The sequence below is a fragment of the Gymnogyps californianus genome, chromosome 2 (genome assembly GCF_018139145.2).
Source record: "Gymnogyps californianus isolate 813 chromosome 2, ASM1813914v2, whole genome shotgun sequence".
Taxonomy (NCBI): Eukaryota; Metazoa; Chordata; class Aves; order Accipitriformes; family Cathartidae; genus Gymnogyps; species Gymnogyps californianus.
In genome coordinates, this window is record NC_059472.1 from 21,037,706 (window position 1) to 21,063,581 (window position 25,876).

The following is a 25,876-nucleotide window of genomic DNA, read 5'->3' on the forward strand; positions in this document are numbered from 1 at the left end:
TATTTCCCGCATTAGTTTAGTGAAGTAGCAGGTTTTTAACATGTATTTATAAATTAGGGCTCAAATTTATCCTCAACTTTAGTTATAATATGCATCTGCGGTAGAGACAACAGAATTCACCTTGAGCACTGTATGACTGTCACAATACCTTGTTAACCAAGTACTAAAATAACCAGCATCACCAGTGAAACAAAATCCAGCACGTTTGAATGAAAAGACTAATGTTTTGGGCTACTCAGATTGCACCAAACTGAAGAAAGTTTTTAGTATTTGAAAAAAAAAAAAAATCATATTCCAATAGATTCAATCAGACAGATAGCACTAAAACTGTCTAATGAATTAGTTAGTGTTTGTAAAGTACTTCAAAGATGAAAAGTCTTACTGGTATATATGTGCTAAGTATTATTATAATTACAGAAAGAATGTAATACTTGATAAGACATCATCCTATGGGAATTTGCAGAAGCTATACTTTGGAGTGAAAGTAATTTCCCATTACATCAAAAAGTTGTTGCAGAAAAGTTTGCCTGTGAGTATTCAATACTACGAATAGCAAACTGCAGCTCTGGATTCACGAGAAAAGCTTCACTATGTTACACAGAGCACTGTGCTGCTTCTTCCACTTGGGCAGCAATCAGCAAGCTGCGAAGGAAGGGCAGCTCAACCCTTTTTAGATCTGAGCCCAGTTCTCTAGTACTGCAGGTGTTTCAGGTTGCAGAATGAATGTGTTGGCATTCTGTAATTATAATACAAAGAATTTATAAGACCCTGGTGTGCAACTCATTTTTAACATGCAAATTCCCTGTTTTCAGCGTTTCAACTTTCAAAGGCTTGTGGCAGTTTAAAAGCAATCCTCTTATAAGTGTATAAATTGCAATGATTATAGGAACAAGTTGTAATTGTTTCTAGTAAGTTTTTAGGAGTCTTTGATGTTACGATTAGTGTTTTGTATGTTAATATATTGATATGGGTGCTTATTTGCCTGGATGCTTGTATGCTGAAATGGTCACTAGGTTGCCTCAGCAAACAAATCTTTGATCTCAGTAGGTCTGTTTGGTTAGAAATAAAACCTAAAAGAAATTAAACAAGAACAGTGCATGTTCTGAAGTATTCACGAAGTGCTGAGATTGGTGATTGAAATACAAGGAAGGAGTCATAGTTTTGCAACCTGATCTTCACGGGGAATGCCAAAACCAGCTACACTATATAAGTTATTCTTATTCCAAGCTTTCACAGTGACTGACCAAACAGCATGGTGCATAGTCCATGCCATTTTGGACAGAACCCAAGACTCTTTGGTTTGGTTCAAGATGCAACACAAAGGCCTTTGCATCTTGAACCAAAGTAGCTGTTAGATGGGGGAGGTTAGTGTCATGGTTGGGGGGCCTTGTAAGAACTCATACTGACTTGAGCAAATCTGACAATTCACAGAAGACAGAAATGATACGCATTTCCACTAGCCAATACATTCCAGTGAAGCATCATCACGTCATGCCACTACACAGAGACTGGAATGTCAGAGGTGACAACTCTGAAATCCAGTTCCAGTTATCTTCTGTTACCATGCTGACATGAAGTCTTATCATAGTCCAATCAAGTTCTCATTCTTCTTGTAAAACCAGATTTCAGTGAGTAGTCTACAATGTAATGGAACATGGAGAAATGCTATCCAGTACGTCCAAGAAAATGTCAGAAAGAATTCACCTATTTAAAGTGTATAGATTTTACTGATGTTTCCCAAGAGGCACTAACTCTCAGAGAAAAATGGTTGGTATGTCTTATGTCAGCTGACGTCCTTCTGTGTTTATAAAGCATTTAGTACACTACAGACACCATGTGGGGTTTTTATATCATTAAAAGAAAAAAAAAAAAAAAAAGGCAAGCAAAGCCAGAACATGGTAGGAAAATTGGAATCAAAACTGTTCGACTTTAAGAGAAGACAAACTACTTCATTTTCCTCTTAGGTAACAGGTATATTTTTATCTCAGTACCTTACACAAGAAAGTAGAGAAAAAAATCAGCTTGTGTTTACCTTTGCTGTACACAATGCAGTTGTTTTTGTTGTCTTCTACTCCTTGCCAAGTCACATCCAGCAACCACTTGGGGCCAGCAGTCAGTACCATAGGGACTGAAGCCTTTGTCTTCTGTAGGAAGGATGATAACAAACAGATGCCATTTGCTTGCCTTGATTAAGAACTTGAATAATAATAGTTATAATCATTTTATTTGCAAACAACAAAATCTCCAAACCCATAAGCCAAGGTCTTATTCCCCTGCCTCAGGATTTTTTTTAAGAAGACACAAGCTGTAAGCTTTAGTTTTTTCATTGATTGAATGGTGAAACTATTATCAAGGATTTTTCTGAATGATATTGGATCAGATCTCCAAGATTAAGCAGATCTCTGGTGGCTGAGAATTATAAAGGGAATGCAGATGACTTTCACAGCAAAGAGCCAAGTGTTTAGAAGTGAACTTTAGACACATTGTACTTCATTATCAACGGGATCTCACTATTTCCTGAAACAGACAGGAAAGAATTTAAAGAATCGGTATCCATTTCAAAGATCTGTCCTGGGTAACATTTGTATTATCATAGGAAATTGTTCTGAATGGATAATGAAATTTTTCCCCTTTTGCTAAGTGTTGATGTGTGATTTTACTATGTCTGAAATAATAATAATGCTAATGATTCACTGCACTTTGTCTCCAAAAAGACTATAAAAGAAGTTGTATTAATAAATTCAAAGGCACAGAAGTAAAGCATGACATCCATTGCACCTGAAAGGCATACAGGCAAGGAGATGCACATTGAACAAAACCATCTCCTGTGTATATTTCAGATTCTATACTTAGAGAATTTGGTAGTTGAGGAGATGAGGTAGAGGCTTCAAATTTATTAACACTTAACTCCTTTCAGTAATCAAACGGCAAAAACCCTGCGGGTAATCCGGAGTTTGTCAGTACATGGCACTGAGATGCCACTTAGACTTCTATCATTCGCAGTTCTTTTTCTCTATATCAAGCATGAAACCACAACAGAGAGTACAAAGTACAAGAGTCACCATGTAACTTTTATTTTTATTTTTTTGGGGGGGATATAATTCTGTCCAAGACATTCCAACCTTTTCTAAGAGAATTCGATTAATTATTTTTATATTCCACCAATAATTCTCTAGTTGGCTCCAGTTATGTTCTATTGCGATATTCTGTATGATTAAGGGAGTTAAAAAAATTTAAGATATGGAAAATCATATATTTACATGGACATTCCAGATGCATTGGCCACATTTATTATCTATGACTGTTCTAGAAATGTAGTGAAGTATATTAAGAGTTACCACAGAACATATTACATTCCCAAAATATAGATGAAAATATTTATTGAAAATAAGATATTATTTAAAATATTTTAGTTATATAAGATTAAATTCATAATCTTATAAGATGTATTTAATGTAATTTATATGAATATTTTAATAATGGTGATAGAATAAGACATTGCATGTCACAGTTCTTAATTTTTTTTTATCTGTTTATTCTCTAATACTGTTTTATCAAATATGGTATTTCTTGCTTAATTTGCATTTTATATTTTGCATTTTTCATACAAATGTTTATGCATAAGTCACAGTTCTTCTATATGCACTCCGTAAAATTATTCATCTTCCAGAAGTGTTGGAAAAAACAGATATAAATGAAGAATGAAATTAGTAAAAAGGAATGTAACAGCTAGCAACAATATAGCTACCTAGCATAAAAATACTGCAACCAGAGACATGCAATGTCTCAATTGCTAATACTGCTTTTTCTACAGGAAGGTGCAGAAAGTGTGTTTGGTTATATGAAGTATTACAAGAGCCAACCTGTCCTGGTTTTGGCTGGGACAGAGTTAATTTTCTTCTAGTAGGTGGTATAGTGCTGTGTTTTGGATTTAGGATGAGAATAATGTTGATAACACGCTGATGTTTTAGCTGTTGCTAAGCAGTGTTTACACTAAGTCAAGGACTCTTTAGCTTCTCGTACTGGCCTGCCAGTGAGAAGGCTGGAGGGGAACAAGAAGTTGGGAGGAGACAGCCAGGACAGCTGACCCAAACTGGCCAAAGGGATATTCCATACCATATGATGTCATGCTCAGTATATAAACTAGGGGAAATCTGGCTGGGGCCCTCTGCTCAGGAACTGGCTGGGCATCAGTCAGCGAGTGGTGAGCAATTGCATTGTGCATCACTCATTTTGTATGTTCTAATTCTTTTATCATTATTATTATTATTATTATTATTATTATTATTTTCCCTTCCTTTTCTGTCCTATTAAACCGTCTTTACCTCAACCCACAAATTTTACTTTTTTTTCCAGTTCTCTCCCCCATCCCACTGCGGGGCAGGGAGTGAGTGAACGGCTGCGTGCTGTTTAGTTGCCTGCCGGGTTAAACCACAACACAACCCAACTGCATGCCTTTTTGAAATTTGAATTTAAATTCTGATTTCTAATTGGCCAGTAAACAAGACAATTTTTTTTTAAATTCAGTTAAGTTCATATATAAATTATTAAGAAGCCTCATATTACCAATTATGAAATCAGTGCAAAGTATTTACGTATGGACTGCACAGAAAATAATGATGTAAATGAGGCATGAACTGAAAAAGATCTGCAAGAGATGAGATGAATGGTAATCAAAGTATCATCTCTGTCTTCTATTATAGAAAAGTCTGTACTTTAGTGTCATTTACACCAAAACAGTACTAAGGCTGCTATGGAAACAAGGAAGAGTGGCTATTCTTCATGTAGCTGAGAATCATACCCATATTAAATACCAGCTTTAGCATGAATGTTAGCAACCATGACTGCACAGCAATAATGAAGAGGAGGACCAGGACATGTTCCTACCACATGCTGCATTTCTCCAACCGCCATTTCAGTCAAGCCTTTAACACGTTCTTTGTGCTTATGTGTGCTCTCAGTCTCCAGTAATTCCAAGTACAATCAAAAGACAGTGCAATATTATCCAGGTAGTGGACTTTTCCAAGTACACCATAAATGATGAAGACATTCAAACACGTCTTTTTTTTAAGTTGGAGGCCAAGTTAAAAAACAAAACAAAATTCTATCTTTTAAGTGCAGAAGGGACCTTCTATTTAATTTTCACAAGATCTAATTCCTATTTCTGGTTTTCTTCTTCCCAGACATCTGACATTTCATTGTGTCTCTCCCATCTGTTAAGGGTATTATTTGCATTAAGGTGGTATCAAAAAGCCTCAAATAATATCAGGATCTTCTTGTGCTGGGCAATAGTTTATTATCGACATAGACAGGACAAATAATATGTCCTGGGAAAGGATTATACTTAACCACATACTGCTGAGGAAGAAATGAGATGCAGAGGTACCATTTGACTTTCTCAGGGAGATTAATTTCTCCTTTAGTAAGTGGTAGTCTTAGTCCCAGGCCACCGCCCCTGTTTCTTCTAGACAACGAGAGGAGCCCAGGCTGGTGCCTCATCCCTTCTGAGGTGAAGCAGTAGCAGTGGCAGCTAGACTGAGCACCAGCATTCAGGACACGAGTCTGCTTTGCCGTCCCCCATTTACAGGGCTTTTCTGGAACTTAAAGAACTACATGGAGATCACTAAATTAGCTTCCAGGTCGGCTTAGCAGTAAAACTTGTAATCATTTCAGCAGCTGTGAGTGGTCTCTTGGCACCAGAGATAGGCTGGAGGAGGAACAGGGTGTTTTGTCTCACAGCTCTGCTAGCTCAAAAGAGCTGGTGGACACCTCAAAAGAATTTCCCGTTCTCCCACAGCTCTGCTCCCAAGCTGCACAGATATGTAAATAAACTTCTTTTAATATGAAAGCAAAACTTCACAAGGCCCTGGCTGCTTGTAAAGCTTGGCAGCTCCACTAAGAGAGACGGGCAATGGCTTCTCTTTGAAGTACCTCACAGGCATATTGTGTGAGCTGTAAGACGAGTCAGGACCACCGCAGCAATTCTTGGGGTCTGGCATCCTGTGAGGTTCACACGTTCATAGGAGGTGTTCACCACTGACAAAGGCTTGCTCTTGTTGTACCTTATTACACAGTAAGAATTGAAGCAAGCCTGCTGATTCAGGAAAGGCCATTTCCCTAAAATGGTTAAAATGAAAAGACCCCAGTCCAAGATAACAAGAAGCTATGGTTAAATCAGTCATGCCTTTATCACCTCAAGATTAGACTACTGCAATGTGCTATACCTGAGGCTACATTTTAAATCCATTTGAAAGCTGAAGCTGGTGCAGAATGCGGCAACCCGCTTGTAAAGCAGGATATCGTGCTTTGAGCGCATTACACCAGTGCTTTTTAATCTCCTCTAAGTGTCTGTGGGATTTACGGCACTGGTTGCAACCTGTGAAGCCTGGGACGTGTCTGTTTGAGATACCTAACTGAGACCTGCCAGGTCCTTTGCCTCAACCATACAACCACAGCTGAGATCTACCAAGGAACATGAAAAAGAGCTTTCTTGGCTTGACACAGAAAAAACTCTTCGCACGGCAACTTGTTCTTCACAACAGCTCTTTACCTTTGGGACACCATCCCACTTGAAGTAAAGTATGTTCATGCTCTGACTCTCAGAGAGTACTATGAAAATCATAGTAATTCATAAGATGTATTTGTCATACTGTAACATTTAGTTGGTCATTCCCAAAATGGTGGTGGTGGTGGGAGGTGTTAGCTACTTTATGCTATGGTTTTTTTACAGTGCTATTAGGAATATCTGTAGCTTAAGAAAGGTACCTTTTTACAAAAAAATTTTCTTGACACAGGAGCAACAATATTACAGCTGCTTAAAAACAAGACTTCAAAAACCAAACAAAAATTTATTTCTCCCTCCAAAAGAACTGCTACAAATTACTCAAAAGCTTACAAAACATTCTGCCTACTGCCTAAGTATAATCATAGGGATCTGCTAACACGGATGTCCATAAGATGGGGCCATACAATAGTAACCTCACATTTTGGAAACGAGGGCACATTATAAAACCACAATATTGTTCACTGCTCTACACTAGGTAAGTGTGTATTCTACACTTGAGTCATTTTTACCTGAAAATGCAACTTCTGCTAATGTCTTCATGCCATAACTAGACAAATTTGACAAGGACAAACAGGGTCAAAACTGTGATCTCTCAGGGAACAATTAGAATCAGCTAATGAGGACAGAAGAGGTCAGGCAGGCATCCACTTCTCACTAACCTTTGAAGCAACTGGACAAACAAGGGAGGTAACCCTCAATAAATGTTTATATTCAGTCAAGAGGTTAATGGAGATAAAAATAGCCATCACAGCAGGCCGAAAATAGTTTTGCACTCTTGCTAAAAGGAATCAGTGCTGACAAGCAATGTTAGATGGGCTCTTCCCTGCAAAGGGGCTCTTCCCTGCAAAGATTTCTAACATATGATGTACGTGGCCTGGCAGAAACTTGTAGAAACCCCCACACTGAAGAGAAATATGGTATGAGCAAGTTCTTTGACATCTATGAAATTCTGATGTTAAACACCTGATCGTTGCTAGCTGTTTCCTAAGCAGCTGTGCCAGAGCAAGAAATAGGTACCGAGCTGATGTTCAGTAAGTCTCTGTGACACGACCATCCGGCATGGTGTTCCAAAAAGTGTTCAACATTATTTAAGGAGATGTACCGTTCATTCTATCTTTACCTTTTTTTTTTTTTCCCAATCAGTATAGGGCTCTATAACATCAAAACTACTTCCTTAAACTACTCTCACCAAAACAGAGGAAAGTTGCTGGAGACTTAAGATACTCAAGGGCTTTGCTTCTAATTGTATTTTGGTTCCCGCAAACACATTTTCTTTCTAAATCTTCCAAAGAGCCTGAGTTCCCATGAAAGATACGGAAGATTACCAAAATGTCTTCGTGCCCTTGGAGAAAGTTCTCATGCCCCACTGTGCAGTGTTACTTTATATAGACAATTAAAAACAAGACTGTACTGGGAGGAGAGCTGTAAATATACCTCAGGTGCCTTCAGATATGAGTCTGGCATAGTAAAACACAGTTAATACACTGACAAAGGTTTCTACTTTGAAATTCAATTTAAATTCAATTTGATCATCACAGGGTTGACGTACCTTCTGACATGCTGAAACTGCAGAACATCCCCTCTCGAGAGGTTAAGTTCACCTTTGGTGGTCACCATACTCAATACAGCAAAACTTTATAAGCTCATCAAATCATTTCAGTTGGGAAGGTCTCCTAAGGGCTCATTCTGGACCGAGCAATAGCTGAGATTTGCATAGGTCTCAAATTATCCCTAATTAATTAATATTTGTTTTAAGATGTTTTTCAATAAGAAGAAGAGTGGTAAGTCCACTTTATCACCTCACACTTACATTGACTGTCTCAATGTATTTCTTTATCATAAAACTGATTACAAATTCAGGAAACCCTAAGACAAGCCCATCCAAACAGCACAGTGGACAGACACAGATCCTCATTTCGTTGTTGATTTGTGTGCAATCAGCTGGACTGCCTTTCAATTTCTGTAGCTTCCTTGAGAACTCTTATCTTTTTCCACAGAGGATTCAGTCTTGGAAGAATATTTATCTCAAGGGCTTCTCTGGAAATTCTGCCAGTCAAGGCCCATGGCAGCACTTCACAGTGCCACGGCTTTCTTTGCGAGACATGGAGGCAACTCCTCTCCACTCACGAGAGATTGGAGATGTCAGGAGGTTTTTGGTGCCATGGTTCCATGCTGATGACAAACATCACCAAATAAAGCAAAGACACGGCAGTCTCCAGCCTATAAACTCTGGAATTGTACAATTGCACCAGGATTTCAGTTTTCATGGCCCCCGCTATGTCTATCAGTGAGATCTTGAAACTTAAACAAAATGCAAGAGAAATTTTGCAATCCTTAGTCCTTGTGGTTGAAAAAAAAGATATTTTGAAAAGCTGATGCAAATGTAATAGATGCAGTTAATTTCACCTAAATCTGCAGACAACCTGGGACAACTGTTTTAGTTGTTACTTTAAAAGTTTATGGGAACCAGTGTTTCAGAGGAGTGTTGCAGCATCGTCCATCAGATGTCTGTCTTATGGCTAGATGAAGAGAGTACAAGAACCTGTTTACCCGCGCAGATGTAACCGGTGTTCTGGCATGCTAACTGGCAGAAAGAAGATAGACAAATTGTTGCTTGTGATGGGCCATGAAACTAGTGATGGAGAAAAGAAGGAGGCGTCAGTGTTACCTTCCAGTATCTTGGACAAGGTGGGAGGGAAAAAGTCCTCATGTCTCTTCTGCCCAGGGCTCTGGATTCTCATTATGTAGCGCTAGTGGTTAACATGGCAGTGCTGCACCTGCGGACTGGCTGGTTGTGAAACAACTTGCATCACTCCTAGTCTACAATGCATTACTTTTGGCTATTTATTTGGGGATTCCACTTATCTGAAGAGGGAGTCTCTTTAGGGGCGGGTTGTTTTTTTTTTTGTGGTGATAGTAGAAGAAAAATAACTGGTAACATTTGAAGAGGCTGTGGTCAAACCAAAGCCTTTAAATGTTTCAAACACAACAAAGGAGGGGGGGGACACCAACCAAAAAAACCCCCCCGAAATGTACACACAGATGGAATCCCAAAAGACAGCTGGGATTCCCTGCAACTGAGAAACCCTGCTGTTTACCCGAAGGGATCATCACTTGTCAAGTGACAAAACTGAACATACATTTCACCATACATCCACAAACCTAAAGCATACCAAAGAAAATATTCAAACAAAAAAAATACACCCTAGGTCTGTTAATATTTTCCAATACTTGTCATGACTTCAATATGATTCCAAATTTTTTATTAATATCAAATATGCTTGCTGATGAACGTCCCTAATGCAAATTAAATGCACGCTAAATGTTGAGATCATTTCATATTACCTAGCTAGAACGCATTTTTTTCAAATCTATAAAATAAACATGAATCAAATCTCATTGTAACTTAGGTACAAAATAATGGCTGTCAAAAGCAACTTTAGCTTGTTCTGTTTAATCCAGGATACCCTTGGAACCCATCTTCAAACTCTTCCCCAGAACTAGGAAGGTTTAAAATAGTCCAGATTCTGGAGCACCTGGCCCTAGCTGAGGGTCCTGGCGATTCCTTGTGGCTACTTGCCATGTGGTCCTGGAGAAGGTGACAACCAACTGATAGGAACAGGAACAGAAAAGCTGGAAACTGGACCTCTGAACACTCAGTGAGCTTCCCCTACCTGCACCACCCCATGGTGATAGGCTTTCTACTCCTGTCCTTTCCTCCTACAGTCTTTTCACCTGGCTTCACTCCGCAGCTGCTTCTCGCCTGCCCTGTCCTCCCACCTTTCTCTTTCTTCCATTTTGTATATACCTGACTATGTTTAGATAACTCCTCCCTTTCCCAAAGAGCATGGGATGGACAGCAGTGTATTTTGCCATCACTCCCTTGACTCAACTTTCTCATCATATTTCTCCTATTACTCTCTGTCCTGTTCATTTCATTCTTTGTAAAAGCAATATACACACACACACACACACACACACTCTCATTGTGTGTTTACACAATGACCAGCACCAGGAAACTGTATTCTTAGTTGGTGCTGTGATTAGCATAAATATGATTACGATATTCTGAAACTTGACAACACTAAAAGTGAAGCGTTTCTGTTGTGGTGAGTTGATACCTGCAGGTAGCATGCCCACCATCATTGTGTTTTAGTGCTCCTGTATCTGCTGTGGGTGTTGAACCTTTCCGCTTTACTGTAAAGTTGAATACTTTGGATAATACTATTTCAGAGATGACATGCACCTGTACTGATGAAATCACACTATATATAACTTATCTTTAGACAAGATGTAATGCAGTGCTGCTTGCACACTTCCACACTGAATTATCAGTGCATTTTTCCTACTGGGTTAACCTCCCTGTTGTAAATTATTGTCTACTCTTAAGAATTAGGTCACTCTTTCTACTAATGAGACCACGTTGATATTTGCCAGTAAATATTTTCCAAATGCACTTGCTTTAATGTAACTCCTTCCACTTTTGCTAAACATTTTTAATGATGTTAAATAGATGAATACTCAGCTCAGTATGGCTCAGCTGCAATTCTGCAAACATCGAGTTTACGCTGGACGGGTTGAGGGACTAAACTCTGGGATAAACCATCAATCCCTGTTAATCGTCTGACATTTGCTCTCTTACTTTGCACAAAAATCATTTGGGCCTGGGGTAGTTAATATGACAACAGATATTCTAGACGATCAAGGAGACAATTACAGAGGTTTTTCTAGAAGACATGAAGGCATTTATATTGCGTATGGGTTAATTCTGCCTGGTCCCACTGTCCAGCTATTTACACTGAAACCATCCACAATGACTGCTGTATCTACAGCTTAATTACAGTTTGGTACTGAATAATTTCTGTTTTGCAGTAATTTTGGATTTTTTTTATCTGTTGTACTTCTTACCCTGGAATGGATGATTTAAACCATAATTTCCAGAAGTCCAAATTTCATGTATTATATGGATTTATTTTTATGTAAGGAATCCATTAAAATACAAAAATAAAAAAGGACATGCATAAAGCCTTCTATAAACAGTCCATTACACAGAACTATAGATTAGTTAGTAGTTATAGATTCTGCTTATTATATATGATTATTACTTTGCCTGGAACTGCAAACACAGGTTGTGTATTTTACTTTAGAAAAGTGAATGTTTTTGTCATGAAAGGTGAATAAGAAAAACTCATGCTTTAGCAGCAGTGGAAGATAATACTTTTTAATGTCACTTTCTTTTTCCTGGAACCAAAAAGGTAGAAAATAAAAAGTTCCCTGTATACACTTATCCAATATTTTAACTATATAATCCAGTGCAGCTCTATTAGGATTATATTTCCAATGAGTATTGTGAGGCTTTTATGAAATACATATTTAATACAAAGGTATTGTAGTCAATGGTGTAGGCATTATAGTGTAATTCTCTTGATGCATGACACAATACTTGAACTTCAGTGGTGCATGCACTGAATGCACACAAAATTTTATATATAAATTCCTACCTAACTCATTTGAAATAGAATTGGGGAATAGAAAAAAATCTTCTGTGCTTTCTTCCTGATTTTTAAAGATTTCTATGCATGTTTTTATAAGATATTTTTATATATATCTTTACCAACAGGAAACACGGTACTTTAGCGTAACAGTATAAATCCAATATACAATCCTCTGCCCAAGTTTTATATTTGTGAAGAAAGCATAATCATTTAAGGTAGAAGTTTAACGCATGATTCAACAACCAGAAGTCTACATGTATGACTTTGATTAATTATTTTTAGTTCAGTTAAAACATCCCAGTTTATCTCATTTTAAGATTATCCTTGACATATTTAGAAATCCTAATGCAGATTTTATGGCCCACACCTATCCCTGATGGTGCTAATGGACTAGACATAATGAATCATTCTAATTTGGATGAAAGGACCACACAACATTGTGGCAGTCCTTTAGAGAATTAAGGCTCAATTCTGATCTTCCAGACTTATGAATGCGTTTTTGGGATTAGGCTGCGTATCTGTACATCTGTTGAGTCTCAAGGGGTGTATACTCAGCTAAGTATTCTGACCTTCCAATGTACTGTATCAAATGTGTGGCCTTGGGATATGAAAGGATTTGATTACAACTGTATTTTAACACTGATTTAATATATAATTATGGGGTAAAACCTAATTCCTCCTTACATCTTCATGTAGAAAATTCCATCACTATTAAGCAGACACCAGGATATTTTTCACCCAGTGAATATGATAGTAAACGGAAGAAACACCCACTCAGGATAATGTAAAATCAAGGACAATCTTCTTAGGGATGGCTTTAAAATCAGCTTCTTGTGTCCGTAAAAAACAAGTCTAAATTATCTCCTGTGAGTGTGTTGCTAGTTGGTACACTGTTGCATTATGCATGATTCTTGACTGCTTATGTAAAAATAAACTGGAACAAGGTTCCATTAGTGATTTTCAATGTTACTCCATGCTTTCTTGTCTACAACTAATGAGAGGAATTAACTTTACATATATATAATATTGATGGAAAAGTTTGTAAATAGTTGGAATTTTTGGTTATTCTCTATTCACTTATAATTTTTATTTTCTAGGCTATCAAAGATAGAATGTTGTAAAATTGCCTTTAGATGGTTAAACTTTCATAAGATACATATAGTGTTTTCATGTAAAAATTTTAAATTTGTTGATTCCACTGAAAACCCCTTCCCAAATATTATCAGTTTAAAAAACTCACAAAATATTAAAATAGACTTCACAAAAAAATTCAGTAGAAATTAACATATGACTATGCAGTGTTTTAGGGTTTTTAATCTTTCTTCCATTCCATCAAATTTTGTATAGATTTTTAAATAAATAACAATGGTATTGAGTAACTGACTAATATGGGGATTTCAGAGAAAATACATTTCAAAATTCTGTGCTTTTTCATCAAGATGATCTTTCACAGATCTGAATTATGGATTAATGGTGCTTACATTTTGTTTATCATTTCAAAAGGCTTGGACTCTGAAGATGAACTGAGCAGAGCAGCATCTTTACCTTGCAAACAGTTACTTTCTTCCAGTTGAAGAATATGTTACACATAATCAGGTCATTTTTTCCCCACTGCCTTAAAAGCGTGAGGATTTTTTTTTTGCTGTTCTCACATAAAAATGAAAATGAAGCTCCCTAAAATACCCAATGGCAGATTAAATGGATCCTCATTTTTTGTAGCTTGTATGACATAGTTGTGTAACGCAGCTCTCATTTAAATTGCTTCAGTGTACTGATTATATGCAGCATGACGAAGAACTACAACTATGCAAGTTTCCATGAAAAAAGGAAGTTTTCAAAGAACGGGTGAAGGTCCTTCACTGGGACTGGAGATAAAGATGGAGAGTCCGGCAGCGGGACTGGTGAGTACGGGGCTCTGGTTCCAGTAAGACTCAACAAACAGCTCAGATCAGAATCTAAAGTGCAGGAAAACAGCCTGTAGCTTCAAGATTAGCTTTCTCACACTATTCCTGAGTTAAGCCAGTACAAACATCATCATGAATGCATAATTATGATTACGCACTAGACTATGCATAATAGATCTTAAAATCTGGAAACAAAGAAGTAGTGTAGGAATGCTGTTTTCAGCCTTTTGGTTTTGAACACAATGAAGCTGGCTGTAAGGGTAAAAGACTTTCTGTAAGTAAAAACAATTCCACAAAAATACATTTTATTTGGAAAATTCATTCAGATACTTATGAAACATTTACACATAAAAGAAGGGCTAAAAGGGAGATAGGGACCTGGCGTTATGTTTATAACTTGAAAATAACAATGAATGAAGCCCAAACCCCTCCCATTTTAACATACTTTAGGGAACTCAAAAAAACTATCACTTGGAATAAGTAAAAATAGACAAAGGAGCTGGCAGCTTGGCAAGTTTATTTAAAGGATCTTTTTCTCAGAAAGAAATAGACTGATTTTTTGAAATTCTTTGCTGCAAGAATTTGACTATGAACCAACGTCCATTTCTGGGACTGATGGATATACACAGGCTGGTATCCTGTTTAAATGACGGTATTGATAAAAGAGTGATGCAACTTGCTTAAAGGGAGCTGATGGATTCATTCACTTCCATGTGTAGAAACAAAACAGTGTGAAAATGATGAATGCAATAACTGGGTACGTCTATGACTACAGAATATTGGTGTCAAACTCTCGCCAGTCACCATTCTACTGGTTAAGCCACTTGAGGACAGCGGTGCTGCAGCTGTGTTCTCTAATGGGACCCCTCGGGAGCTGTAAAGCCTCTGTTTGGGATCACAAGTCCAAGGAGAGGTCCGCAAGTGGAAGTGGGATGACTTTCCAAAGTAGGGAGCGTCAAAAAGAAAAACACATTTGCACCTAGGTCATAGAAGTCAGGTTGATATTTTTTCCTTTTTTTCTTTCTATGAAATGAAAACTCAGAGTGGTAATAAGAATCACACTGGGTACCACCACACTGCGGACTGAATTTAAGTGATTAGAGAACTATTCTACCGTTGGCTCAGACCAGTTTCACAAATAATGATTTTTTAATTCCAAAAGGTAATTTTTCCTTGAAGGCCTTTCCTGGTTCAAAGAAAATCAAATCAAATCCCTTCTGCTTCCAATAAAATTTTCAAATCAATTCTCAGATACCTGAGCAAAAAAAAAGCCAGCCTCCAAATGTTCCTAGTACTTCAATATCCCAGTGAAGTCAATAAAAGGAAAAGAAAGCCCCTCTTCAGTGCATGCGTTATGGAGCCAAGAAAGCAACCTAACACCACAAATAGCATCAGCAGTATGAAAAATCAAGAGCTCTGAAAGAGCAAAAGCGTTAGAGATTGGCAGAATCAGAGCAGTCCGGGCTATCAAACTACAGAAGTTAGTAAAACTTTATACCAGAATTTCTCTTCTTGTCACAGAAATTGGCACTAAAATGCCCCAGCACTCCAGCCACCCTATCTGTCTCAAACAACTACCACGTACCGCTTGGCACGAATTGGCAGCAGCTGTTCAAGGCAGGCTCGAACCTGGCATCCCAACTGAGCAGCGTTGTTTCCCTCCTCCCAGGAGACAGGGGCCTCCAGGCGAGGTGTGAGGCCACCGCCAGTGTGGGACAGGGGTCTCGCGTGGCAGCCGCCTGGCTTGAGGGCCACCGCAACCTCTGCACACCCAGCATCCCACTACGGCGGTCACAAGCCTTCTCAGTTTTTAAGGCAAGTAAATGAATAATTGCCTGATTTTCACAAGCTCACATCCCATTTGCACATTGAAGATGGCCACGTCTGCAGAGCCCGTGAGCCTCTGACAGCTCCTCCTAATTCCAAGGGGAACAGTTGGGTGACGAACGCTTGAAAATCTGCCTCTTCACTCCTCCGCCACAGAGGTGACCTTTGATCAAACTTTCTTTTGCTAAGCTGTGAACGGCGAACGAGCGAACACAAGCTGCGACATCAAACAAAAGAAGCAGTGCTCAAATCCGGCACTGGCTGCGGCATGGCTTTATGGTCCAAATCAGCTGCTAGAAGGAGAAAGGGGATGCTCAGGACCAAGCGCTCCCGCCGCACGCAGCGCAGGCGACACCGGCCTCTGCTCCTTGAAAGTTCAAGTGAAACTTGATTTACAGCCACACCTTGGGCAGCAGGCGAGCGCTGGGAGAGCAGAGAGAGATCTGGACAAAGAGTGATGGGAGGCGGGGGCGGCGGGTTCCCTTAGCATTATAAAAATGCATCTTATTCTGTTTTTAATCAACGAACCTTATCCAGCAATCAAGGCAGATATATAATAAGCTGAGCTACTCTGTAAATCTAAACATTCCCCACAAATAGAAAAGATACAGCCTGAGCTCTCTGATTGTTACTACGGCAACTATCTAAAATGAAAATCTTGTTAACCCTTTGCATGCTGTAGCCACCCATGCATCAGTGTTAGCTGACTTCTGCGCACTTATCTCTCCTTTTTCCCCCTCAAGAAATTCATAATTGTATTGCTTCACAGTAGTTATGCTCTGGTTATCCTATTTGAGACTGAAAGGACTGCGATAGGTGGTAGTTTCGTATGTACAGCTGAGTTTTGTTACTTGCTCATTACTGGGATTACAGTTCAAAAAACAACTAACAAAACACAAGAGAAAATCCCTAGATTACTCCACAAGGCCTGGGATTTTGATTAAAACCTTGACAACAGGAATGGGATGCTTTCTAGTAAACCCCATCACTGCTTTTTTTCTTTTAGTTATGAAATTATTTGACTGTAAATAGGATATTTGTCAGAGGAATTATTTCTCTACAGTGCATTATAAACAGGCTACTTCTAAAACGCTTTTTTTAAAGCTTCTGTTTCTTAAGTACTGCACAGAAGAATGCCAGCTATTTTAACAAAATAATGTATCAACCACAGTGCTTTGAAAATTAATAGGCAAGTATTAGACTTGAAATCTCTCTGAAATGCAAGAAAATTCAGACAAATGAGAAAACTGACTTTCTAATTTCTACAAGAGTAGCAGATGATTTTACAATCAGATTTATACTTGTATCTACCTGAATATTTGAGACAGTTTCATTACAACATCTATGTGGCAGTGCCATGACAAAGTGAAATTCTCTGCAGTTGTAAAGTCTTCCATAGCTCATTGCTGAAAACAACTGAAGCCATGGAAATTCTTCCGTATTTAAAGTGAAGGAAGCAGGACGTGGCCCACGGACATCAATTCCATCGATTCTTTTACTTTGTGCCTACCATGTAATTAAGAAAGACCCTTCACTACTAGGCAGAATTTGACTCTTTATGGCATTCCCAAGTATGTCATTTAAGACAAATATGCACCGTATCAATTGATTTCTACTGAACGAGAAATACTCAACTGATATTTTACAGCATTCACTTCAGTCAATTCAACATAGATGAAGTTAAAAGGTCTTTACTTGGACATTTTTGCAGAACTGAATAACACATATAACATAACTTGAACAAATTAATAAGTAACATACTTTTCTTTATAAAAGCAAAATTTACATGTAACTGAGCCCATATAACTTGAAGTGACTGAAGTAGTGTGTAAATTATCTTAAGATCTTTTTGGAATGCTGCCCACATTAAATTGAAGGTTATTAAACTTCTAGTACATTAGATTAAAGATGCCATTTACAATTGAAATGGAAGAATAAGGAAAAAGGGTATCTTAAGATTAGTGAAATATCAGTATTACAATACTCAATTTTATTAAAAGGAAACATTAACTAAGATTTTTAAGTTAGCCTAAAATTGTTTCAAACTTTAAGAATTGGTTTAAAAAAAGAAATTGGATTCTTTGTTATAAATGTGTATGTCAGTGCATGATGTTAGAAGTTAGAAATCTTAGTATATGCCATTCTTATTTACAGAAGATTGAACCCGTTAAAGTGAACAACTTAGCTTTCTTTTTTTCTTCTTTCTTAACACCTGTGTTTCAAAAAAAGCTCACAGACCTTGCCTGCACTGTACACAAACTGAAGGACAGACTACTGGCACCAGGCAAAAAACACACCTCTGGTCTCACTCAAAATTTTTTAAGGCGGATGTAATGACTCCAGCTAATTTGAGGTTTTGGATCAGGATGAGTGAGGTGCACAACACATGTAAGGACGGTGCTGGAATACACATAGGTAAGAAAATGTTCAGGAGGAGAATGACATGAATTAGCTTCTCTGACTCAGGATATGTTCCAACTGTATTTTTCCAACTTCTGAAATACTTTCCGTTTTTCTGTAACTAATTTGATATACAGCTTTCAAAGTAACTTACCTTTTACATTTTTTTTCAAAACCTGTCTTTTTTATAAAGTCAAATGGACTACGTTTTCTAGAGTTAAATTTCATATTTACAATAGTGTGATCGCTAGATTCATCCTAGAGGCTTTCCAAACATCAAGCTTATTTATCAGTGTTGGCTTATTTCCCAGGAGTATGTCCAAAATAATCTAGAAATGTACTGGCTAGTCAACATACTACACATATAAGCAATGCTTCAGTAATTCTAGGAACGTGTAACAATCCTAGTTTTCCACTGTATTATTCCAAGTAAGAATTTTTTAAAAAAACAACAAGTGTTACCACATCACCAGGTTTTTTTTGCGGACTTTTTATCCCCCACACCCCACCTCGTTTCTATATTACCCTTAAATTGCTGTGTTTGCCTAACTCGCCCGTTAACCAACTGACTTGAAGACTCTATATCTCTTAACATGTAGATATGGATCCCAATTCTTTTGGCTATGCTATAGTTGTATATAATTTTTTTGAAAGGAAAAAATTATTTGTGTGTGATTTATTTGTCCAGGTCAATTACAAGGACTTGTCTTCTTGGGGGCAAACCAGGGTCAAATGTTGTCTTCCTTGAAGAACCTTTAAAGACTTGGGGGAACTCCACCACATATTCACTGGAGAAGCCAACCTTTCTTGTGGGTATATTTACTCTCCTTGACCAGGCACAAAGAGTCATGGGCCTTACAGCAGGTAACAGAGTTTCTAAAAGAATTCAAAAGGAAGAGGGTATTATGACCTGCACACAGGATTCATAATGGTGAGGCCATCCTTGGGGGGAGATTCTGCTCTGTTACTGTGAATTGCTCAGTAAACCTCAGGAATCCAGCACACAAGAATCTCATCATCTGACTGCAAATCTCCATTTCTTCAACCTTAATCTAAAATGTTTCCTAAAGCCTAACAAACAAAAACTTATGCTAAAGCTGTAACTAAGGGTCAAACTCGGAAATTACCACTTTGAAAATCAGTTAAGCAAGGTTTATTTCTAACAGTAGCAATGCTTCAGTTGATTGTCGTATGTAATCACTTTGCAGTCTCTCATTGGTGTATAACTAATGGCAGCAGAGAAGACTCATAAAAAAAGGTGGACTGCTGGAATCTATAGGCAGTTCAAAGAAAACTTCATGGAAATATATTATTCAGTAATGAAAAAATTAGTCTTTCCAATTTTGGTAACTTTTTAAGAATATATGATTTTGCGAAGCACGACTTGATTTTGGGAAAAAGACCCAAACACTCCTTGTTCTTTAGATCAATAATAATAAAATAGAGAATACAGTAAAATGTTCCAAATCCTGGCTAATTGTGTTATGAACCCTTTAATTGTTTTCTTTAAACTCAGCACTGGCTTAAAGTGTGCAAAATAAAATATTCAGTGTAATTTCATGCAAATGCCAGGTTCAAGACTAACAATTAACATAGGCAATCAAATCTGTCCAGGCATATCTATTCAGTTATGCAGGCTCATCTGTAGTTCCATAATAGACAAGGAAACAGACAACGGATCATATTTTACTCTCAGCAACTCAGACACTATTCTCATTGCCGTCAAAAGGAATTGCACCTGTGGTTCAGATAACAGAATTTAACTCAATCTTTGCAGGTCATCCTTCCTTGTAGTTTCTCCACTGTCAAAGATTTTATGATGTTAATAATTTCATTTTTAATTTAAAGAAAAAAAAAATTGCTATGCTTCCCCCCCCACCCCTACACGTTAAGGCTGACCCTTCAAGTGTTTATTCCAGCATTACTTCAGCTCAAAATACCAGAGAAGTCAGTAGGAGTTTCTGTGGGGCAAAGCTCAAGGATTACAGGCTTTGGATCACATAAACGTTTACCTATAGGAAGAAAACCAACCCTTTTTCTCTTTCATTGTACTTTTTAGAAGTTAACATTACAGCAGGTAAAATCTCCCCTAATTTCTTTTAGATATACTATCAGTATTCATAGTTCATACAAATGCCACGACCAGAGAGTAAAGAATTCAATCCATTACACCTCTTTTTTCCTGAAAATGATTTCCAGCTAAAGGGATATCAATCAGCTTAACCATCACATGGAAAACCACAAAGTGGACACAATCCCGCTCTCCCTGAAATCAGTGACACACCATTGCTCATATTTATAAATCCGCAACATTTCTGTGTAATATATGAACAGACTGTGATTGGAGGAAAATGGATAGAACCAAGCAAAAGGCATACCAACTACAATACTCAAGAAGAACACTGAAAGTTAGGATACTAAAATAATGACAGCATTAGAAGTATAATAGGGCATAATTCACTTGGGGAAGGATGCCAATATCACGTAAATAAATGCAGTGACACACAGTTCATTCTAGGAACTAGAATTTTACATATCCGTGCATCCTGGTAAGTGCATCCTTGTATGTTCCCCAGCATCGTGCTGCAGGTGCTCCAACCAGGAGGAGATCCAGGTAGTTATGTTCATACACTTTTTCCTGTAAGTTTGCTGCAGCTAAGAATGACCATGTATTTAGAGATTATGCTCAGGGACACCTGCAGCATCATGTTCTTCAACTGCATTTGAGGACATGCACTTTGCAAAAAGCTCCACTACTTCTCTCCCAGAGGAACACTATTTCCTTGCACCGATGTTTCAAAAAAAAAATATATTTCAACATCCCTATAGACTTATAGATTTAAATCCTTACTTGAGAAGCTAAAAAGGTCGCTCAAGCAAAGTACTTGCTACCATTGTACCTTCTGTGCTCGGTGAACAACAGGTCCTGCCCAAAGGACTTGGGAAGGAGGGAACAAGCAGAGCCCATACTCCAAAATCTATCTATTTAAAACTAGCTATAATTTTGTTCTTCCTACTATTTTTAACAATATTTGCTTTAACAGTGAACAGTTATCTGAGAGTATCCCTGTTTTAAGTGCTTATGGTCAGCTAGGCTTTATCTTATGAAAGCCACGAAGTTTTATTTTACTTCCCCAAGAGTTAGATAGTGCGAAGGAGGTATTAAGAATTCCTTTTCCAGTATCAGGTCTGAAAGAACTCAATCACATATACGTTACCTAAAATCAAACCAAAAATGGCATAAATTTGGCAGGAACAGATTTATTTGAATATTCAAATGACTTTTTGAAGAATCCATCCATTTTAAAATCAGTTGCATGGATACACCGCCAATAGAAATGACATTGAAAGCGGACACACTCTATACAAACAAAAACCACACAGAGTGAGTAAGGGCATTACATGAGAAAAGCTCCAAAATCACTCTCTGAATCACTGTTTTACTTAGTTAAAGTATTTTTAAGAGCCAAGATGAAAGATCTAGACTCATTTAATAAACTGTGGTCATGGTATCTTTTATCAGTAGAAGTTTTTCTAGCTTTCATTAGTTCTGAAAGATTTAATGCTTAATAGATTGAATAACTATAATTTATACTAGCAGTTATTCAGGTTCCTAACTCTCTTTATACATGGATATTTTATCTTTTAGCATCTTTTGTCTTATTTTTCATTATATTCTCTTATACTTTGTATTTCACTTAGTGTTTTAGTGACTGTTAAGGAAAAGGGAGAAGCAACATATATGAGGAGAGTCCTGAAATCTCCCTCTTTCTCATTCTGAACTTCACTATTAAATTCAGAAATCATTCAACAGACATTAGCTAATCACCATTACGCTGAAGGATTACATTATATAACAAGAGATGCACCAACTTGTATTAAGAAACATTTGACTTCAAAGTACATGCTAAAATCAACAGGAATATACTATCTTAAATACTTGAGCAAAACTCAGTAAAAGATACAGTAGGCAAACATTGTAGTCAGCTCAGCAGTGATTACCAACTCATGCTCCAAATTCACTATAAAATGAAAATCAATATTTCCACAAGTTCCTGCAACATAAAAGATAACCTTCATTGATTTTTCTAGACTTAGGCCTCACTGATAAAATCTAATATAAATTTTCAACCACGAGGATTTGGATCAGAGCAGGGGTGATAAGTCCTGCACATCTCTTAAGAGGTGGAGAATTTTTTTTTTTAAAGTGCACGTTCATACTATTTATAATTTGCCCTGTGCAAGTGAAAGCCTTTTCCACCAGTGCTATCAGGAATCTCTTCTAATTTTTATTACTGTGAGGCTAAAGCCTGTTCCAGATAATTTGGAAATTTCAGGGGAATTGTGATAGGGCTGATGGTGCAGCCCTGGCTGACTTGAGAAAAGAGCTAACCCGTAATAGCCTCCATGGCCGTGCTGATTAAATGTTGCCATAGATGAAAGGCCTGCCATCGCCGCAATAAATTAACCAATCACACAAATCCCAAGTCAGTGCTAATCCTTCCTTGATACTCTGATCCTCTGATCAGCTCAAGGAGGTAAAGAAACTGGCTTGTGACGCTTGGTGCTCTAACCCCTGGATTTCATGTACACAACGAGCTAATGATATCTTGCTGACCAGTTCAATGGGATGAACTTCTCTCACAACCCTTAGGGAACACTGTGGCCTTCTTTAAAAAAAATGACAAGCGCATGGCAGGTTTTGTGTTTTATTACGACACCGCGGGAAAACTAACCAGCACTTGTTAACCACAATAAGCATCAAACTGACGTTTGCTATAAAGCACGTTGTACTTTACAAGTGCAAGTGATGAATTAAACACGAACCGAGACACTAAACCAAGAATAACTGTTCAAGTAATTGCGATTAAGCTATCCAGCTTTTGATAGGGAAGTTTGCTACCTTTCCTATTAGCCCAATTTTTATCCTGTTCTTACAGTTTGGGGAGGGGGAGCAGGAGGGAGGACGCATCCACATATCCAAGAGTGTATGAGAGAGGAAGAGAGAGTCCCTTTACCTCTTACACTCTCACTCAATTGTACTGCCACAGTGTGATTATAATCAGATTTAGACATAGACTCATTTAATCAATTAACAGAAGGCCTGAACACATGCAGCATTTTCTCATTAATTATGTGAATGCCGCCTTTCCAATACACTTCGTGAAATTGAGTCTGTGCAGTCTGCATTAGTGTACTTCATAATTGGGAAACTCTTTTTTTTTTTGCAGTAATTGGTTGCTAAAAGTAAGAAAGCTCTGGGGTTTGCCTCTAGGGCTTCCACACATAAAGAGTTTTGAAAGTACTTCATTATCTCTTCTGGTCAGTTCTGTGAAATTAAAACTGTTTTTCCCTTCTTCTTTGAGGAAGTGGTTTAAAAGTAAGGTTCCTAGAAAATGTACGTGCATGAGTGTGTGTATGGGCATATGTGCCTGTGCTCATGCAAATGTACACATACATGTCAAATCATGTAACTGGCTTATCTCAGACACTGCTGTCACTGAGGTCAACACAAACATGAAGCACACAGGATTTGACCACTAGCAATTAATTTTATTGAGGGACGATAGGTCTCCAGACACAAGTGGGTCGCCCAACTTCTTCAAGAGTGATTTCTTTTTCGAAACTTATGCAATCAAAACCAATCATACATACATAAGTTCATAAGGTTTGGGAAGGTGTCCAATTGGTCAGGCTGGATATGATTCATAGAACCCAGTATGCAATTTGGAAGAGCCATAGCTACTAGAGAACGAAGTCACTATCCTTTATTGCCTATCTTTGACTGTTTCATACATACTTCTGTTCTCCTCTCTTGCGGGGGATATACATGCGCATGCACACATGGGCTCTGCTGCTGCCACCGCATCCCTCCCTGCGACTTTCCCAGCTAACCTCTTCACACTGCTGGGCTCACAATAGTTAGCCCAGGAGCAAGTCTCATGGAAATTAATTAGTAAGAAAATTACAAGAAGACAGCTCCCTCCCTGCAAGCCATTGTGGGCCAGCATTTCCCAGTAACATAGCTATCTCCGGCAAAAACTGTTTTCCAAGAACCGCAGATGTTAGTGCAGTCCAGAAAGGTACTTAAAGTACGTTTTATTCAATAGAACCACAGGGGTTGGAAGAAATTAAATGGAGCTTTTCTGTCAAATTTAATCCTTCTGATTTTACCTCTGATGCCTCATATTGGCTAATGTGTATCTACTTTAATGCTGCACTTACCCAAGTTAACTATACTGCACACTTAATATTTTAACTTTTACTGGCTATCAGAGCAATACAGAAGATCATTCTTTACGATAAATCATTAAAATAATATGCTTTAAAAATAATACCTTGTGGAAGTGGTTTTTGCATACACAGAGATTCTCAGACTTGATAGCCCATGGTAAAGTTTAAAATAAAATGATCGATAGTTTAATAATTTAATGAAGAAAAAAGCAAGACTGATTATTTATAGGTATGAGTATTTATACTTTATGAGGAGTGACAGAAGCTGTCGTGTTCTTCAGAAAGACCCATACATGCTTTCAGTTTATATCCCTTGCTTCATAATGTAAATGTTTTATATTCCCACAACAGCATTACTCTAAGAAGACCCATTCCATCTTTGCTGAGTTAGGGGCTTCTCTAAGGCCAAATGTATCCCCTGCCAACTAATGCAATCGCCTTGGATGCATTTGATCCTCACTTCCTCCATACCACTGGACTTCCTAATACAACTCTAAACATAACCTTTTATTTGAGCAAAGTTGAACCATATTTTCGTGTAAAGATCTCCATTTCTGCCTGCACAAGTGAAAATGGAAAAAAATACACATACATCAGTGATTGCCCATATGAAGCTTCAGGCCCACAGAAGCTTCAGGCCCACAGATGGAGTCCATGCTCTGAAAACTTCAGTCACTGGCTAACAAAAACTCTCTCTCTTGCTTTTCTGCAAATAGCATGGATAGACTAGATTACAGTATCTTTAGAGAAGCTAAAATAGCATTCAGAAGGGAGATTTATAGCGCTATATTCATCTTTTCCCACAGAATCATAAAACTCATAGTACAGCAGGCACAGAATCCATTGCAATCAAATCACTAAAGAAGGTAGTAGGAAAGAGAGCTTGCTCAATTTTACTGGGAACAGAGAAGGTGGACTTTGTCCAAAGATTGATTCCTTTATATTTCTGCTGGAATTTTTCTGTTACTGTTCAAAAAAGAAAAAAAAAAAGGAAAAAAAAAAGAACACCATCTTTGTATTTCAAATAATCTCCAATATATGCCATCCTACACTATTATTATGGAAACTGAAAAAATTAAAAGACCAATAGATTGTCTTAATGTGTATATGAGTATATAAAAACAGACCTTACTATGCCCTTCTTTTCAGGTTACTATTTTACTGACTGCATTGTCTGTTTTGTCTGAATAATGGTCCCACGCAAGTGGATGAATCTGTTGCAAGGGAAGTCGTCTTCATTTATATTTCCTCCATTTCCATTATGTCCCTGTTTTGATAACTCTTCACTTACTGGGTGCACAATGTTTTAAACTGTCGCTTCAAATGTGCTAATGTAAATTTCCACCATCGGCATCTGCAGAGAGGGACGGGAAGTTCAGCCCCAGTGTCGGTGCTGGTTTAGGTGCAGTATCACGGTGTTATTTTAAGTTCAACACTATACTCGGAGTCAC

At 37.8% G+C, this 25,876-nt stretch overlaps 1 protein-coding gene across 2 annotated transcripts in view; it reads right to left on the bottom strand.

Annotated features, from left to right (window-relative positions):
* The window catches only part of ZFPM2 (zinc finger protein, FOG family member 2), a 317,408-nt gene that overhangs the window by 105,803 nt on the left and 185,729 nt on the right, over nucleotides 1–25,876 (bottom strand). For both annotated transcript variants that reach the window (XM_050892753.1, XM_050892754.1), the window contains exon 5: nucleotides 2,033–2,144. In XM_050892753.1, coding sequence (XP_050748710.1) covers nucleotides 2,033–2,144 — 112 coding nt within the window. The remainder of the gene's footprint in view (nucleotides 1–2,032; nucleotides 2,145–25,876) is intronic.